At 38.8% G+C, this 19123-nt stretch overlaps 1 protein-coding gene across 1 annotated transcript in view; it reads left to right on the forward strand.

Moving 5' to 3' along the window:
* The first annotated feature begins 662 nt into the window (after positions 1-662).
* The window catches only part of LOC128642065 (uncharacterized), a 47118-nt gene continuing 28657 nt past the window's right edge, over positions 663-19123 (forward strand). Inside the window, exons 1-3 of the mRNA XM_053694722.1 lie at positions 663-714; positions 11657-11707; positions 18410-18545. Of these exons, the coding sequence (XP_053550697.1) occupies positions 18485-18545 (61 nt within the window). The 5' untranslated portion in view covers positions 663-714; positions 11657-11707; positions 18410-18484. The remainder of the gene's footprint in view (positions 715-11656; positions 11708-18409; positions 18546-19123) is intronic.

Genomic DNA, 19123 nt, shown 5'->3' on the forward strand with positions numbered 1-19123 from the left:
ACAGACACATGTGACAAGTCCCCCACTGGCACCCACAACCCAACACCCTTCTGCGCCATGTAAAGGCCCAGGTTAGTATCCAAAACTCCCCCTTTTCCCCTCTTAGGAGCCGTAGCCCCGGCACCAACCTGCCCCATATCACTACACCTCCTACGCTGCCTGCCCCTACTGGGCAATCCACCTCCCCCCGGCCTGGCCGGCCATCTCACAGCACCAACAGTCCCTTTATGTCCGCAGCATCCCTCAGTTGACCCAGCAAAGCGTCAAGCTGCGCCATACTCAATACTGAGCGGGAAGAAGCAAGAAGGAGCAAGTGTGAAAGCTGTTGTCACCACCGTGTTTACTCACAAGTGACTTCCTGCTTCTTCCCGCTCAGCCCCTTAAGTATGGCACATCTTGAGACCACCCCCTCCCTTGCTGCCACACCAACCCCACGAGGGCCTCTTCCTCCCTTGGTCAAAGCCCCCTTTCCGTTCACTGCATCACTCCCAGGGGCTTCTACACTACAATACACTAGAAAGACAAGAGAAAGAAAGAATTATGAGGTATGCAACTTTAAATGCAGATCAGAATGAGTCACTTTTTAAAACTGGGCTCAGTGCCCACTGTAAATGATTTCCAGATTCCCCAACTAAGTTTAAACTACAAGATAAAATGCAGCTTAGGAGAATTGATTGTGGGGAATTTTTATGTTTTTAATTTTGCACCAAACAAGTAAGTTATTTTCTAATTTATTTTATAAATATGCCTATAATGCTCAGTTACAGACAACAAAGGTTTTTGCTGATTAAAGGTTAGAGGTTAGAATAGCTTTTGGAATTTGCAATGAGTAATAGTATTTGATCAGTCTGCTTGGAGGAAACAGATCTGAACATTACATTTGAAAACAAAAAAAGCAGTGTGTGCTTATGTATGTGTGTGTGTGTGTGTGTGTGTGTGTGTATATGTGTGTGTGAGTGCGCTTATATATGTGTGTGCTCATGTATGGTGTGTGTGTGAGAGAGAGAGAGAGAGAGAGAGAGAGAGAGAAAGAGTGTGCTTATGTATGTGTGTGTATATGTGTATGTGTGTGAGTGTGCTTATGTATGTGTGTGTGTGCTCATGTATGTGTGTATGTGGGTGTATGTGTGCTCATGTATGTGTGTGTGTGCTTATGTATGTGTGTGTGTGTGAGTGTGCTTATGTATGTGTGTGTATATGTGTATGTGTGTGTGAGTGTGCTTATGTATGTGTGTGTGCTCATGTATGTATGTGTGTGCTCATGTATGTGTGTGTGTGAGTGTGCTTATGTATGTGTGTATATGTGTATGTGTATGTGAGTGTGCTTATGTATGTGTGTGTGTATATGTGTGTGTGTGTGTGTGTGTGCTTATGTATGTGTGTGTGCTCATGTATGTGTATGTGTGAGTGTGCTCATGTATGTGTGTGTGGGTGGGTGCGTGAGTGTGCTTATGTATGTGTGTGTGCTCATGTATGTGTGTGTGTGTGTGAGTGAGAGTGTGCTTATGTGTGTGTGTGCTCATGTATGTATGGGTGTGTGTGTAAGTGTGCTTATATATGTGAGTGTGCTTATGTATGTGTGTATGCGCTCATGTATGTGTGTGTATATGTGTGTGTGAGTGTGCTTATGTACGTATGTGTGTGTGCTCATGTATGTGTGTGTATATGTGTGTGTGAGTGTGCTTATGTATGTGTGTATATGTGTGTGTGCTCATGTATGTGTGTGTTTGCTCATATGTGTCTGTGTGTATGTGTGTGTGTGTGCTCATGTATGTGTGTGTATATGTGTGTGTGTGAGTGTGCTTATGTATGTGTGTATGTGTGTGTGCTCATGTATGTGTGTGTGTGTATATGTGTGTGTGTGTGCTCATGTATGTGTGTGTATGTGTGTGTGTGAGTGTGCTTATGTATGTGTGTATGTGTGTGTGCTCATGTATGTGTGTGTGTGTATATGTGTGTGTGTGTGCTCATGTATGTGTGTGTATATGTGTGTGTGAGTGTGCTTATGTATGTGTGTATGTGTGTGTGCTCATGTATGTGTGTGTATATGTGTGTGTGAGTGTGCTCATGTATGTGTGTGTATGTGTGCTCATGTATGTGTGTGTTTGCTCATATGTGTCTGTGTGTGCTCATGTATGTGTGTGTGAGTGTGCTTATGTATGTGTGTGTGTGAGTGTGCTTATGTATGTGTGTGTGAGTGTGCTTATGTATGTGTGTATGTTGGTAATGTTTGTGTGTGGTTTGTTTAGGGTTCCCAGCTGTGCTCCACACAAAAAAATATACTGAATAACCAGCGGGGTGATCAAGGGAAAATGGTCAGTGGGGTCTTTATCTAACCTGAGAGCAGACGCCATAGTCCTGCAACTCCTGTGAAACACGTCTACATTAGATGAGACCACATTGTCTGAAGCCCCTATTAGTGATATTCTCATATTGTATCTCAGATCAGACTATGGTCCTGAAGTATTGCATTGTAAAATACCTATATTCAAAATGTTTTAAAAGCATTAAAAAAAAAACTAATTGAAAACCAGGGTAAATATGTTTATCTTATGGTACTTAAAGAGACATAAAAGTGCAAAAAAAAAATGCTCTGTTAGAGCAATTTATTATTGCACTGTTGCATGCTTGTACCTATGTGTTTAACACCTAAAAAGGTCAAGAACACACAAATAAAGTCAGCTCCCGAGCAGCAATGCACTGCAGATCCTGAGTTAAAGGGATAGTAAACCCAAATATGTCTTTCATGATTCAGATATAGCATGCAATTTTAAGCAACTTTTTAATTTACTGCTATTATCACTTATTCTTCGTTCTCTTGCTATCTTTATTTGAAAAAGAAGCCATCTAAGCTAAGGAGCCAGCCATGTTTTGGTTCAGACCCTGGAGAGCACTTGTTTATTAGTGCTGTCCTATCAGCAAGGACAACCCAGGTTGTGAACCAAAAAAGGTCCGACTTCTAAACTTTTTTGCTTTTCAAATAAAGATAGCAAGAGGATGAAAAAAAATTGATTATAGGAGTAAAATAGAAAGTTGCTTAAAATTACATGCTCTATCTGAATCATGAAAGAAAAAATTTGAGTTTAGTGTCCCTTTAACCCCTTAATGACCACAGCACTTTTCCATTTTCTGTCCGTTTGGGACCAAGGCTATTTTTACATTTTTGCGGTGTTTGTGTTTAGATGTAATTTTCCTCTTACTCATTTACTGTACCCACACATATTATATACCGTTTTTCTCGCCATTAAATGGACTTTCTAAAGATACCATTATTTTCATCATATCTTATAATTTACTATTAAAAAAATTATAAAATATGAGGAAAAAATGGAAAAAAACACACTTTTTCTAACTTTGACCCCCAAAATCTGTTACACATCTACAACCACCAAAAAACACCCATGCTAAATAGTTTCTAAATTTTGTCCTGAGTTTAGAAATACCCAATGTTTACATGTTCTTTGCTTTTTTTGCAAGTTATAGGGCCATAAATACAAGTAGCACTTTGCTATTTCCAAACCACTTTTTTTCAAAATTAGCGCTAGTTACATTGGGACACTGATATCTTTCAGGAATCCCTGAATATCCATTGACATGTATATATTTTTTTTTAGAAGACATCCCAAAGTATTGATCTAGGCCCATTTTGGTATATTTCATGCCACCATTTCACCACCAACTGAGATCAAATGAAAAAAATTGTTCACTTTTTCACAAATTTTTTCACAAACTTTAGGTTTCTCACTGAAATTATTTGCAAACAACTTTTGCAATTGTGGCACAAATGGTTGTAAATGCTTCTCTGGGATCCCCTTTGTTCATAAATAGCAGACATATATGGCTTTGGCATATTTTTTTTGGTAATTAGAAGGCCGCTAAATGCCACTGCGCACCACACATGTATTATGCCCAGCAGTGGAGGGGTTAATTAGGGAGCTTTTAGGGAGCTTGTAGGGTTAATTTTAGCTTTAGTGTAGTGTAGTAGACAACCCCAAGTATTGATCTAGGCCCATTTTGGTATATTTCATGCCACCATTTCACCGCCAAATGCGATCAAATTAAAAAAAAACTTTTAAAAAAAAATTTTAGGTTTCTCACTGAAATCATTTACAAACAGCTTGTGCAATTATGGCACAAATAGTTGTAAATGCTTCTCTGGGATCCCCTTTGCTCAGAAATAGCAGACATATATGGCTTTGGCAATGCTTTTTGGTAATTAGAAGGCTGCTAAATGCCGCTGCCCACCACACGCAGGGCCGCCATCAGGGGGTGACAGGGGTGACTCCTGTCAGGGGCCCAATGGGCTAGGGGGGCCCCATGAGCCAAGAACTAAAAAAAAAAAAAAAAAAAATTAAATTTTGGCAGCCACTACAGCAGAGTAGTCTCCCACAATTGAGCTAATTGAGCATGGGAAATGTTATTACAATGAGTAAAGTATTAGCATTTGAGAGGATTTCTGAGTGTGCACTAAACCACTATGCATCAGTGTGGTAGTAGTTGTATGGTGGGGCCAGGGGTCCATAAAAACACATTTTTTTAGCAGCAGTGTATTTATGATTATTTGACAATGCTGTAGAAATTCTATATTTAAAACCATGCAGAAATGTTTCCTCCTCAATACACAAATGATATATATATTACATTCCAGTTTACTTACCCTTTATGCAAGGACTTTCCAGATATAAGGAGGCATTTTATCTAAGATTTTTACATCTGCATAACATGTTATACTCTCAGACTAAGATTGCTCAGTGTTGGAAATGAGACAGGTTAACTTAAAACTGTTCAGTTTACTCTACAGCTGACTTAATTTTGAAATGCATACCAACAATCTTAAATCCTGCATTTAACCAGATCTAATGGCATGAGTACCACAGCTTATGGTTCCACCAAGACCATATAGAGTACAGCATTTTCAAAATCCATAAGTACAGCTGACAGATGGGAACATTTGTACACTATATTTGAAGTGGTGCTCTTGGTTGAAGAAAATGGAGAAAATATCAAACAAACATATGTCAACCTTTTAAAAATACTTTTCTTCATCTAGCCATCTACCCAGATCATTAATGTACAATTTTGAATTCACAGAATTATTTTTGTTTGCACATTTACAAATATGATTCTTTAAAAAGTGATCTCTTAATTTCTGCCTTTTTTATCATGCATGTCACACACTGTTGATTTAGGGGATGCAAGGTGCATAAATGTTTCCTACTGTGAGTGTTTCTGTGGGTGTCTGTGTTTATGTCTTTGTGCTTTTGTTTGTGTCTCTATGAGTGTGTATGTATTTTTTTTCTGTTGGTATCTCTGTGAGGGTGGGTGTGTATGTCTTTGTGCATTTTCTGTGGATGTCTGTGAGGGTGTGTGCATATGTCTTTGAGCTTTTTCTGTGGGTGTCTCTGTGAGGGTGTGTGTATGTTTGTCTTTGTGTATTTTCTCTGGATGCCTCTGTGAGGGTGGGTGTGTATGTCTGTGTTTTCTGTGGATGTCTCTGTGAGTGTGTGTGTGTGTGTGTGTGTGTGTATGTATGTCTGTGTATGTCTCTGTGAGGGTGTGTATTTTCTGTGGGTGTCTTTGTGAGGGTGTGTGTATGTCTTTGTGTGTTTTCTGTGGATGTCTCAGTGAGGGTGTGTATGTATGTCTTTCTGTGTTTTTTTGTGGGTGTCTGTGTGTATGTCTTTGTGTGTTTTCTGAGGCTGTCTCTGTTGGTGTTTCCTTGGGTGTATGTGCAAGTTTGAGTTTGTGTGTGTGTGTGTGTCCATTGTCTGTTCATTTTTAGGACATTTTGATCTTACTACTGATTATTTACATCTTTCTACAGACTTTGAGACTAATGAGACCTTTCCGTAAGTCACCAATCTACCATTTAACCTTTAAATTATTGTTTAGGCAGTTCAGGGCCCTTCCTTTCAGCCACTGCATGCTGTTGTCATCATTTACTTGGTATCTTCCTTTACAAAAAGATAATCAGAACTCCATATTTTGTTTTCTAAATCTCCTTTTTTTTTACAAAACTGTAGTTTACCTCATTACTTGTCAGGTCAATGTAAACCAGTGCTAAGTGTCTGTTTGGGTGTCTGTGTCTGAGTTTCTTTGCGTGTTTGCTAGAGTGTCTATATGTGAATTCTTATGTGTGAGTGTGTGTGTGTTTCAGTGTATGTTACTACCTTTACAACATTTCCAAGTTTAAATAGACACTTAAGAATAAAGTGCATATACGTTTTAGTCACTTGGTCAAAAATTGCACATGTCAAAGGAGGGGGGGGGCCCTGATCAATGGTTAAGTCAGGGGCCCCAAAATTTCTAGTGGCGGCCCTGACCACACGTGTATTATGCCCAGCAGTGCAGGGGTTAATTAGGGAGCTTGTAGGGTTAATTTTAGCTGTAGTGTAGTAGACAACCCAAAGTATTGATCTAGGCCCATTTTGGTATATTTCATGCCACCATTTTACCGCCAAATGCGATCAAATAAAGAAAAACTTTACATTTTTCACAATTTTAGGTTTCTCACTGAAATTATTTACAAACAGCTTGTGCAGTTATGGCACAAATGGTTGTAATTGCTTCTCTGGGATCCCCTTTGTTCAGAAATAGCAGACATATATGGCTTTGGCATTGCTTTCTGGTAATTAGAAGGACGCTAAATGCTGCTGCGCCTCACACGTGTATTATGGCTAGCAGTGAAGGGGTTAATTAGGGAGTTTGTAGGGAGCTTGCAGGGTTAATTTTAGCTTTAGTGTAGATATCAGCCTCCCACCTGACACATCCCACCCCCTGATCCCTCCCAAACAGTTCCCTTCCCTCCCCCACCCCACAATTGTCCCCGCCATCTTAAGTACTGGCAGAAAGTCTGCCAGTACTAAAATAAAAGGGTATTTACATATGCTATTGTGTAGGATTCCCCCCTTAGCCCCCAACCTCCCTGATCCCCCCCAAAACCGCTCTCTAACCCTCCTCCTCTGTCTTATGAGGGGCCATCTTGGGTACTGGCAGCTGTCTGCCAGTACCCAGTTTGCAAAAAAATATGTTTTTGTTTTGTTTTTTTGCCCGGTTTTTCTGTAGTGTAGCTTCCCCCCAGACCAACCCCTACCACCTAACTGATGTGTTTTATTTTTTTTTATTTTTAATTTATCTACATTTATTTTCTGTAGTGTAGCGGTTCCCACTCGCTCCCTCCCCGTGCACGCGCCAGCCCCCCCGTGCACGTGCGCGCGTCCGTGCGCACCCCCGGACATCCCCGCCCACGATCCCGCCCCCCTCCAGATCAGAAGGGCCATCGATGGCCGCCTCTCATGCCTGCTCCCACCCACCAACGAACGGAGCCACCGATCTCCGGTGCAGAGAGGGCCACAGAGTGGCTCTCTCTGCACCGGAGGGCTGAAAATGTTATTGCAGGATGCCTCAATATCGAGGCATCCTGCAATAACCGGAAAGCAGCTGGAAGCGAGCAGGATCGCTTCCATCTGCTTTCCAGACCAAGGACGTACGCCACACGCCCTCGGTCATTAACTGTATTTTTTTTGAGGACGTGTGGCGTACGTCCTTGGTCGTTAAGGGGTTAAACATAACCGCTGAGCAAATCAGCAGCAGCGTGTTATTTGCATGGCATGCACAGCCGCCAGCCAGCAGATGTGTTCAGCTCAGGAGGGCAGTGTATTGCTGTTTCAGACATTACTTTAAAGGGATAATAAATCAAGGTAAACTGTTGCGCTTCCTATACAGGTGATAATATGTAAAGATAAATACACAAAATAATTACACATATTCTTAACCATGTGAACTTTCTGTGAACTGCCTCCCAACGAAGTGCTGTAAAATTGAAATGAAAAAAGACACGAGCACAAAAAACCACTCTAAGGGTAAAAGTTTACTCAACACTTAAAATAGCCCGATACATAAAAATGCACTACAAAAGTTTTTTAAATATTTGTACGTGAATTTTTATGTATTGCGCTATTTTAAGTGTTGAGTAAACTTTTACCCTTAGAGTGGCTTTTTGCGCTCGTGTCTTTTTTCATTTCATTACTTTAAAGGGACATTAAACACTAAAGGCTAGATTACAAGTGGAGCACTAAATTCTCACACGCCTGCAAACGGGCAAATTTGGAGGGCAAATAGAGGGCATTATAGTTTTTTATTAAAAAAAATTAACATTTTTTTTTATTAAAAACAACTGCACTAGGCAGTTTTTGGGGGTAAAGTTGGTGGAAGTGGAGTGTTAGAAAAAAAAAATGTCACTGAGAAATGCCTTTACATTGCGATCTATGGAAACTGTGTTCCCAGTAAATATACAGTATATGTAAATGCTTATATACATATATATTTAGCATTTGCTGCCATTGCTGTGCTACTTATTCCCTTCACTGCACTAGGTTCTCTGCCATGTCTGACGGCATCAGAACGAGCCTCCAATTGGAGTCTATAGAAGCGCGCCCTCGTGAACGCAATGCTTCCAAGCAATGCGAAAGCAAAGTAACGTTTGCATTGCTGTTAAGTTGTAATACCAGCACACATTAGCGTACGCTGATATTACTCACTCAGTGGAGCGTTAATATAACTTTCATGGAAGCGAAGTTTAGCTCTCCACTTGAAATCATTATCTGTTCCTAAACTCTCTCTCTCTCTCCATCTCTCTCTTCCTCTTTCTCTCTCATAATGATCCGGACAGTTGTTTTTTTTTAAGCCAGTAAATTGCAGCTAAAAGAAAAACTGCCCATTCACTGCTCTTTGCGTTTCTTGCACCCAAAGAGGCTGTTACACTGGTCTGTGTATCTTACTTACAGTCACTAGGATAATATTTCTGCCCTGTAGTTACTGTCAACCAGGAAGGTGTAAAACATTGCTCAGTGTGTGCTACTGACAGCAAGGGCGTCAGATCATTGCTGTTTATCTGTTATAGGCAACCAAAGAGATAAACTTAAAGGGACACTGAACCCACATTTTTTTTTCTTTCATGATTCAGATAGAGCAGCAATTTTAGGCAACTTTCTAATTTACTCCTATTATCAATTTTTCTTCGTTCTTTTGCTATCTTTATTTGAAAAATAAGGAATCTAAGCTTTTTTTGGGTCAGAACTCTGGACAGCACTTTTTTATTGGTGGATGAATTTATCCACCAATCAGCAAGGACAACCCAGGTTGCTCACCAAAAATGGCCCAGCATCTAAACTTAAATTCTTTCATTTCAAATAAAGATACCAAGAGAATGAAGAAAAATTAATAAGAGTAAATTAGAAAGTTGCTTAAAATTTTATGCTCTATCTGAATCACGAAAGAAAAAAAAATTGGGTTCAGTGTCCCTTTAATTGTGAGTTTTGTGTGTTACTGGCATATAAGGGGATACAATTACTGCTTGTTAAAATATATATATATATAGTTTTTGTATTTATCTAAGCACTAAAAATGCTGCTGCAATCAGAACTACACTATACAGTTTTATAAAATATTTGTCTCATATAATTCTCACAAACAGAGGTCAGGGTCCCATAGCTGTCACACCCTCCTACTAATCAGCCAAGAATCACTGATTTGCAATAAAACTGATTTAAAAAAAATTCAAAATGATATGAGTGGGAAAGCATCATGTCACAGAACTACTCCCACAGTCTGCTGCCTTTTACTCCAAATCCTGACACAAAGTGCCACTGGTGGTGACAGGCAAAAGCATGGGAAGGCTGCCAGTGTTTCTCTATTCCTGTCACAATAACAAGCTAGATTTTCAGGATATCAGTAGCCATGGTAATTAACCTGCTCTCACACAAGCAGGACTGGAATTAAAGGGACACTGAACCCAAATTTAAAGCAACTTTCTAATTTACTCCTATTATCAAATTTTCTTCATTCTCTTAGTATCTTTATTTGAAATGCAAGAATGTAAGTTTAGATGCCGGCCCATTTTTAATGAACAACCTGGGTTGTTCTTGCTGATTGGTGGATACATTCATCCACCAATAAAAAAGTACTGTCCAGAGTTTTGAACTAATAAAAAAAGCTTAGATGCCTTCTTTTTCAAATAAATATAGCAAGAGAGAACAAATAAAAATTGATAATAGGAGTAAATTAGAAAGTTTCTTAAAATTGCATGCTCTATCTGAATCACAAAAGAAAAAATTTGGGTACAGTGTCCCTTTAAGAAACACTGCTCTAGGGCCTTGACTTGGACAGCCTCATTACTTATTCTTATTTGTCATTTCCAGGTCACCATATAATTATTCTCTTACATACCAACACTGACTGTTACTTTTTAACCCTTGCACCATTTGGATGTAAGTACTTTGCCACATAGCAGAGGAGGGGGCAGGGAGGGGTGGGGTTCCCTACAATTAGGTTTGCCACCCGTCCCTTAAAATACAGAACACTTATAAGTTACACATGCTGCAGGGTGTGCAGGGAGGAATATGAATAGTGCTGTCCAGAAACACAATACATGATCCTCCCTGCACACCCTGCAGCATGTGTAACTCATAAGTGTCCAGGAAAACTTGGCTGAGGTGGCAACCCTACCTACAATACTGAAAAGATTTAGGCTAGGGAGGGGAAGGGATGGGGCCCTACACTATGGAACAATGTTGGCTGGAGGGGGATGGGGGATCCTACACAACAGAAAGCAATTATCTTAAAGGGGGAGGGGTCCCTATACTACAGAAAAAAATAAACAAAAAGAGTAATAATTTATTACTGACAGACAGGCTGCCAGCAACAAATATGTTGGGGAGCAGTGGGAGGGGGGGTTAGAGAGCTGTTTTGGGGGATCAGGGAGGTGGGAGGGGGAGTAGGGATCTACACTACATACATATTAAAAAATAAATATTAAAATAAATAAAAGTCCTAAACTGCATACTGGCAGACTGTCTGCCAGTACCCAAGATGCTGGTGACCACTAGGGGGGAAGGAGAGGTGTTTTGGGGGGGATCAGGTAGGAATCAGGAGGTGGGAGGGTAATGCCTACACTAGAGCAAATATTAACCTTACAAGCTGATTAACCCCTTCACTGCTGGGAATATAACATGTGTGGTGCACATAGAGTTGCACCTTGGCTGTGTTTTTCTGGATAGATATGTTACATATGGTGCAGGGTGTGCAAGGAGGAACATGCATTGTGTCTCTGGACAGCATTATTCGTGTTCCTCCCTGCATAATGTGTAACTCATAACTGCACAGGAAAACATGGCTGAGGTGGAACCCTGTGCATAGCTGCAAATAGTAGCTTTCTAATTTCCAAAAAGCAATGGCAAAGCCATACAAGTCGGCTATTTCTGAACAAAGGGGATCCCAGAGAAGCTTTTACAACCATTTGTTTTATGACTGCAGTAGTTATGTGTAAATAATGCCAGTGAGAAACCTAAAGTTTGCAAAAAATTTAATAATTTGTTTTTATATGATTGTATTTGGCAATCAAATAATGTCATCAAATATACTAACATAGACCAATACCTTGAGTTGTCTACTTTAAACATATAAGTAGTTTTCATAGATAAATAAAAAAAAAAATAAGGCTCTATTTCTGTTTAAACGGAGTCATAGTGAAAATGCTATAAAATCTCTTGTACTTTGGGCAAGTTTTTCCCTGAAATTCCCAGTAGTGAATGGGTTAAAGTAACTGCACAGCCTCTCATTACAGAAAGTGAAAGTGTTTTTGTGTCTTCTGTTTCAGATGGGAAATGGAGCTCTGAGTAAAATGTCTTCTCGCAGTCGCACCTGACATGTAAGTTTCCTAATTAATGTAAAACTTTGAGAGCAACTTAAGGGAAATCACTAAAGATAATTGTTGTGGAATCTTGTTTGCCTGTGGCAGCTACTGCTAATGATATATATAAAACAATAATTACACATTACAACAAGACACATATTAACTATTTGATCTACTTTGTCTAAATATTTTATAACCCAGTTATTGAGCTTGGCATATTTTGTATTTTTAAATCTGTGTTTAATAACTTATTAACATATTATATGAAGAATAGATTTTAAACAACCTCGCTGGCATTTCTGGGATTTGTTGGTTTGAAAACAATATTTTCATTTCTTTTTCAGAAATCAAAACTTTTGTGTTTATAAATGGAACATTATGATTGATTATTAGTACCAAAAAAAAAATCTGTACTTCTTTGCAGGAAAGGCAGCAGAGATTTTGTGGCCATATCGGTGTAGTTTTTCAGAAATCTCTATGGAATGTTAATATCCAGCAATTTAAGCTACATATCTATCCTTAATTGGCTTTATCAGATAACAACTGCAAAACTGTTAATTTGATACTAACTTTATTACTGCGGTTAGCCTTGTTGTCTGTGGAGGACTAGAGCCCAGATTGACTTCTCCAAACGAGGCAAACAGTGGAGTTCGACTATTGAAAAATAACTGCAGTAAAAAGGATGTTAATTGGTTTTAAAAATGTTCAGACTTGGCTGATATTTTATTCTATAGCAACACAACAAAAATTTATTTAATTAGGTGTTTTCTGCCTATATCTTTGTGTTTAACCTTTGCAAAAGGACACTAAACTCTGTAAGATTGGTTCTTTATCAGCTCATTTATAGCCTCAACAGGGAAGATTAGATAAGTATAGACTTTTAAAATAAAAGGGACAGTTTACTTAAAAAATCGTATTGTTTAAAAAGTTAGATAATCCCTTTATTACCCATTCCCTAGATATGCATTACCAATACATTTATATTAATATACTTTTTACCTCTGTGATTACCTTGAATCTAAGCCTCTGCAGACTGCCCCTTATCTCAGTTCTTTTGACAGACTTGCATTTTAGCCAATCAGTGCCCTCTCAGTCATAAGTAACTCCATAGGAGTGAGCAGAATGTTATCTATATGGTTCACATGAGCAAGCACTGTCTAAATGTGAAAAACTGTCAAAATGCACTGAGATAAGGAGCGGCCTTCAAGGACTTCAGTTATGAGGCTACCTAGGTTTAGCTTTCAACAAAGAACACCAAGAGAATAAAGCAAATTTGATGATAAAAGTAAATTGGAAAGTTGTTCAAAATTACATGTCCTGTCTGAATCATGAAAGTTTAATTTTGACTTGACTGTCCCTTTAATATATTTTAGAACATGATGGCGCCCATTATTATAGAAAAACTAAAACTGTACACTTATTTCTTCAATATTGAAAGGGATAGAAATGTCAAAAATGAAATGTGCGTGGTTGAGTTTCACTTTTGAATAGAAGCATTTTTGCAATATACTTTCATTAGCAAAGAGGTGGGATTACAATTTCCTGACTGATGTTTTCAGAAGAAACAACCTTAGGAAGGAAAGAATAGTTGGTACTTAAGATTGCTTTATCCTGATGAAAAAACAGGCAAGGAAAATCTCATGAGAGAGCAGAAAGTTTAGACACCCTTCTGGCCAAGGAAATAGCGAAGAGAAAGAGAACTGTCCATGTCCAGACCAGGCAGAGGTTCAAACAGCTGAACCCTATAACTGGTCTTATCCTGATATTAAACACTAAATCCCACCCCCTCCCTACCTCTTTCTCTCTTTTCCCTTCTCTCTCTTTCATATCCTGCTAAATTAAAAAAAGGCTTCCTATGGCTCAACGCATAACAACAACTCAGAAAGAAGGAAAACTGCTCTTTGTGTTACTTGCATAAAAGGAGGGCGTATCACTGGTCTGTGTATCTTACTGCCACTTGGATAATATTTCTGCTCTGTTGTCATTTACTGTCAACCATAAAGGTGTTAAGGCATTTGTCAGTGTGTGCTACTTACAGAGTGAAATTATTGGTGTTTATCTGTTAATGCAGCCAATGAATTCAAACCAAACCAAACCAATAAATATATATGTACCGTATATATATATATATACTGTGTATGTATATATATATATATATATATATATATATATATATATATATATATATATATATATATATATATATATATAATCTCCAAGTACCAGCTCAGCCCACCAATCGACAACCGCCTGGGTGCAAACTTGAAATGCAGTATATCAAACCAAAAAAGGTGCACTCACAGGACTTTCTTAGTGAAGTAAAAGAATACTCTATTGGAACGTTTTCAGGGATCTAGTCCCCTTCGTCAGCATAATTAAGTGAATAACACAGCAAAATATATATAGTGTACAACAACAAATGAAAAACTCATACCCAGCTTAATGTGTGGCGCCAAATATCCGCCCTGGAACGCATCTTGCGTTCCACTGACTCGTGAGACCGGAAGTTATGCAAACGTCACTTCTGGTTATGTGTTCCGTGAACTTATAGGCTAAGATCAATCTGTGAGACCGGAAGTTATGCAAACGTCACTTTCGGTTATGCGATCCGTGAACTTATAGGCTAAGATCAATATAAGTTCACGGATCACATAACCGGAAGTGACGTTTGCATAACTTCCGGTCTCACGAGTCAGTGGAACGCAAGATGCGTTCCAGGGCGGATGTTTGGCGCCACACATTAAGCTGGGTATGAGTTTTTCATTTGTTGTTGTACACTATATATATTTTGCTGTGTTATTCACTTAATTATGCTGACGAAGGGGACTAGATCCCCGAAAACGTTCCAATAAAGTATTCTTTTACTTCACTAAGAAAGTCCTGTGAGTGCACCTTTTTTGGTTTGATTGATATATATATATATATATATATATATATATATATATATATATATATATATATATATATCCAATTAGCACGTGTTCCAGCACTCCAGCTTCAACTAATAATGAAGCACCTGGGTGCAATCCTCAATGGATTGTAGATAAGAGCTAGGAAAGGGAGGGCACTCTCAGGATTTATATACATCAAAGTTAGTTTATTGTTTATAACAACAACGTTAGAAAGTCATAAGGATTGGTCGACGTTTCGGCTTACATAGAAGCCTTCATCAAGACAGATGAACAACTGTTAAACGAAGAAGAAAAAATAACAGATTTAAAAACACAAAACACAACATCAATACGTAATCCCACCACCAAATTGTTTGCAGGCAGAAAAATAAACCCACAAATAATGAAAATAAACATAGAACAAATACAAATAAAAATAAAAATAAGGCAAACTCATACACATAGCGCTAGGAGATACAACAATACAGTCCCTCCAATACTCTCAATCTGCTCTGGATATACACTGGTGGGGTATATATTATAATCTTAGCAAGCAAACAAAGAGTATGTAACCCAATTGTAGGTAAAACACCATACGGCTGCACAGTTTATGTGTTATGCAAAGTCCGGTATACGCTGGCCTGCCATATACATAAAAGACCCTTCAAAAGAGACTAGCAAGTCCCCATACCTCATTAGAAACCGCCTCAGGCTCTGAGACCATATACAGTTGTTCTAATGTTTCAAAGCAGATAGGTGCACCATACATTATACATTTAGCAACAAAAAGGCACTATATCACTTCCTGATGCTCATTTATCTTGCATCTGACAACCTGACATTGCGTGCAGTAGTCACGCTGGACCCTACCTTCAAAGAAAACCACAACCACGTATACAAGCATGTGCACATGTTAGTATTGCACTCAAACACTTTCAAAAGACTCAACTAGGTCTACAGTCATGTGCAAACCTTAGTATTGCACTAGTACCCCCTAAGTATATACGCATGTACCTTACCAACATTTGACAGTAGTTACAACCTTGCAAATCCACACTGCCGTTAATATGTGCCCCACATGGTATAAGCTCAATAGGTAGTCTAACTTTCCAGTCCACAAATATAGATTAAAGTCGGGCAATATGTAAGCAGACCGCACTATAGCATGATTATTGTCCCATGTGAGCTGCATGTCTTATGCGTTACACACCCACCGTTAACTACATGTGGTGCCCACAGCCCTAGCAAAAACATAAACAACCCCCATGTTTTGGGCCACAATATTAAGAAGCAGACAAATTATATTACCTCACAACGGCGACTTGCAGCCGCACACAACACCACCAGCAAAACAGAATGCCATTAACAGAAAAAGGAAACTATTTAAGCCCTGATCACCAGGCTCTCATTGGTTGGCAATAGGGGTGTGTCAAAAACACACCTGTAGCAGCTGTATCAACTACAGAGAAGTGCAGACAGTGCTGGATACTCTAATTAACTCAATTATAACCATGTTCAGCTGATACCACAACAGCAGACACTATGGATGCTTAGAATTGGCAAGTGCCACAGATGTATATAACATAGTAGATAAAGAATGGAAGCCATAATAAACCAGAGGTAACTGCATTCAGCTACTGTATAAACCAGAGTATACAACACAATAAGGATGGGATCGCATATTCTCATTATAATGCAGAGCAAATTAACGTTCCTCAAACGACCATAAATACATAGTCAAAGACATGACTAACAGTGTACAGATGTGAAAACCCAGAAATTAGCGTTCCACAAACAACCATAAATACATACACTATGGATGCTTAGAATTGGCAAGTGCCACAGATGTAAATAACATAGTAGATAAGGAATGGAAGCCATAATAAACCAGAGGTAACTGCATTCAGCTACTGTATAAACCAGCGTATACAACAAAATAAGGATGGGATTGCATATTCTCATTATAATGCAGAGCAAATTAACGTTCCTCAAACGACCATAAATACATAGTCAAAGACATGACTAACAGTGTGCAGATGTGAAAACCCAGAAATTAACGTTCCTCAAACGACCATAAATACATAGTCAAAGACATGACTACCAGTATACAGATGTGGAAACCCAAAACCAATATATGGGGTCCATCATCCATTAGACACACCTCAAGTGGATGTCCCACTAGGAGGGGGGAGTATGTAGAGCCAACACTAGAGGATATATAATAGTAGAACGAACCATATGACGGCACACACCAAGGTAGCACCCCAAAGTGTCAACAAACTGGGAGTGCTCAAACCACTACGCATCATTTAGTTTTGAAATGGGTAACCCATCCAGTGTAACATCCCAGCAGAGAGGGGGAGAAGAGAGAAAAAAAATCATATTACAAGATATTGGAAGAAGTAGTGACTACTATTCATAAAAAATGTCAAGAACAATATATTATTAAATGCATAATCAACTTAATAGAACACGGAATAATCTAAATGCATATTAAGTCCATGTGGGCTGAGTGTGTTCAGCCGATAGATCCACCGGCTTTCACAGCATAATAGTTCCTTATGCCTGTTGCTACCCCTTCTGGGGGGGATCACCATGTCAATGAGCATTGCTTTCAAGGATGACACAGAATGATTGTGTTCAAGAAAGTGGCGGACTTTGCATAACACATAAACTGTGCAGCCGTATGGTGTTTTACCTACAATGGGGTTACATACGCTTTGTTTGCTTGCTAAGATTATAATATATACCCCACCGGTGTATATCCAGAGCAGATTGAGAGTATTGGAGGGACTGTATTGTTGTATCTCCTAGCGCTATGTGTATGGGTTTGCCTTATTTTTATTTTTATTTGTATTTTTTCTATGTTTATTTTCATTATTTGTGGGTTTATTTTTCTGCCTGCAAACAATTTGGTGGTGGGATTACGTATTGATGTTGTGTTTTTAAATCTGTTATTTTTTCTTCTTCGTTTAACAGTTGTTCATCTGTCTTGATGAAGGCTTCTATGTAAGCCAAAACGTCGACCTATCCTTATGACTTTCTAACGTTGTTGTTATAAACAATAAACTAACTTTGATGTATATAAATCCTGAGAGTGCCCTCCCTTTCCTAGCTCTTATATACATGTGTGTGTGTGTGTATAATATTTGCCAACATTCATGAATCTCCCGGGACAATCCAAAAACTTTGGCATTTTGTCTTGGGAGTTTATTTTCACAGGAATTATACCAGAGAGCAGGGATGCCATCAGGAGTGATTTACATCACTATCTTCAGAGGACTGATGAACCCGCCCAGTGCTTGACCGCCTGAATAGTTTGAGCAGTCTCTGTGCACATGTATTGGCAGAAGGCAGTTGATTGGACTGCTAGTGTAGCGCATATTACCTCTACATAGTATGGAGCAGGGCTTGACAAACCCAGGAACCTGGAAGCCACTGGCTCCTGGAATTTTACCCCTGCCTCTTAACTTTTAGAGTTATTATCCATATATCTATATACAAATACCACTGTCTGGCTCCCAAAAGTATGTCTGGCTTCTACATATTCTTTCTGGCTCCTAAATTTTAAACAAGTTTGTCCATCCTTGGTTTAGAGGTGGAGTTGGGACTAGGCAGGGCTTGCTGGCACCAGCATGTATACAGTAGAAGTAACTGAATGAGACCCTGTGGCATGGATGGTGCTAATTTTCTAAGAAGGTAGGCCAGCCTGGCCCCTGTTTGTAGCTAAGTTAACAGTAACCCACTAACACCAATGTATTTTATCACATATGCCTGCAATGCTTAATATATACAGTATATAAATTAATGTTTCCAAATTGTACAGGAATTTCATGACCTGATGAAGTCTCCCGGCTGATTCATTTCCAGATTTCACCAGTAAATTAAAAGTAACACAAGAATGGGGCATTGGAGAATGGATGGTTTGAAATGTTTATGTTTCTTATTCTTGCATCAAACAAGTAAGTTTGGATTTAATTTAAAAATTGATTACAGATTAGAGTTTAGAACTGTTGTACAAACACGTCGCCCTGACTAATAAAATGTACTCAGTATGGTAGGAGGCATTGGATCTCATCATAACAATTGTAAAAAAGGAAGGCACGGTGGGGTCTGTATGTAGTGTAAATATGAGATTTTGTTTTCCTTCATTAAAAAATGAAAGGGGCAGTCTACTTTAAAAGGGCTAGATTACATGTGAAGCACTAATTTATTGCACAACCGTAAATTGGTGAATTACGAGCGCACAATAAATAACTAGCCATTACAAGTGGCTGGTTAATGCTTCCGCAAGCTCCCGGTAGCACTTTGTGCTAGCATTCATTAACCAGAGATTAGATCTCTGGTTAATAAAAAGTCCCCCAATTGCCCCAAATTTAAAGTCTACTCCAGATTTTTTATTGTTTAAAAAGATAGATAATCCCTTTATTACCCATTCCCTAGTTTTGCATAACCAACACAGTTAAATTAATACACTTTTTACCTCTGTGATTACCTTGTATCTAAGCCTCTGCAAACTGCCCCCTTATTTCAGTTCTTT

The sequence above is a fragment of the Bombina bombina genome, chromosome 11 (genome assembly GCF_027579735.1).
Source record: "Bombina bombina isolate aBomBom1 chromosome 11, aBomBom1.pri, whole genome shotgun sequence".
Taxonomy (NCBI): domain Eukaryota; kingdom Metazoa; phylum Chordata; class Amphibia; order Anura; family Bombinatoridae; genus Bombina; species Bombina bombina.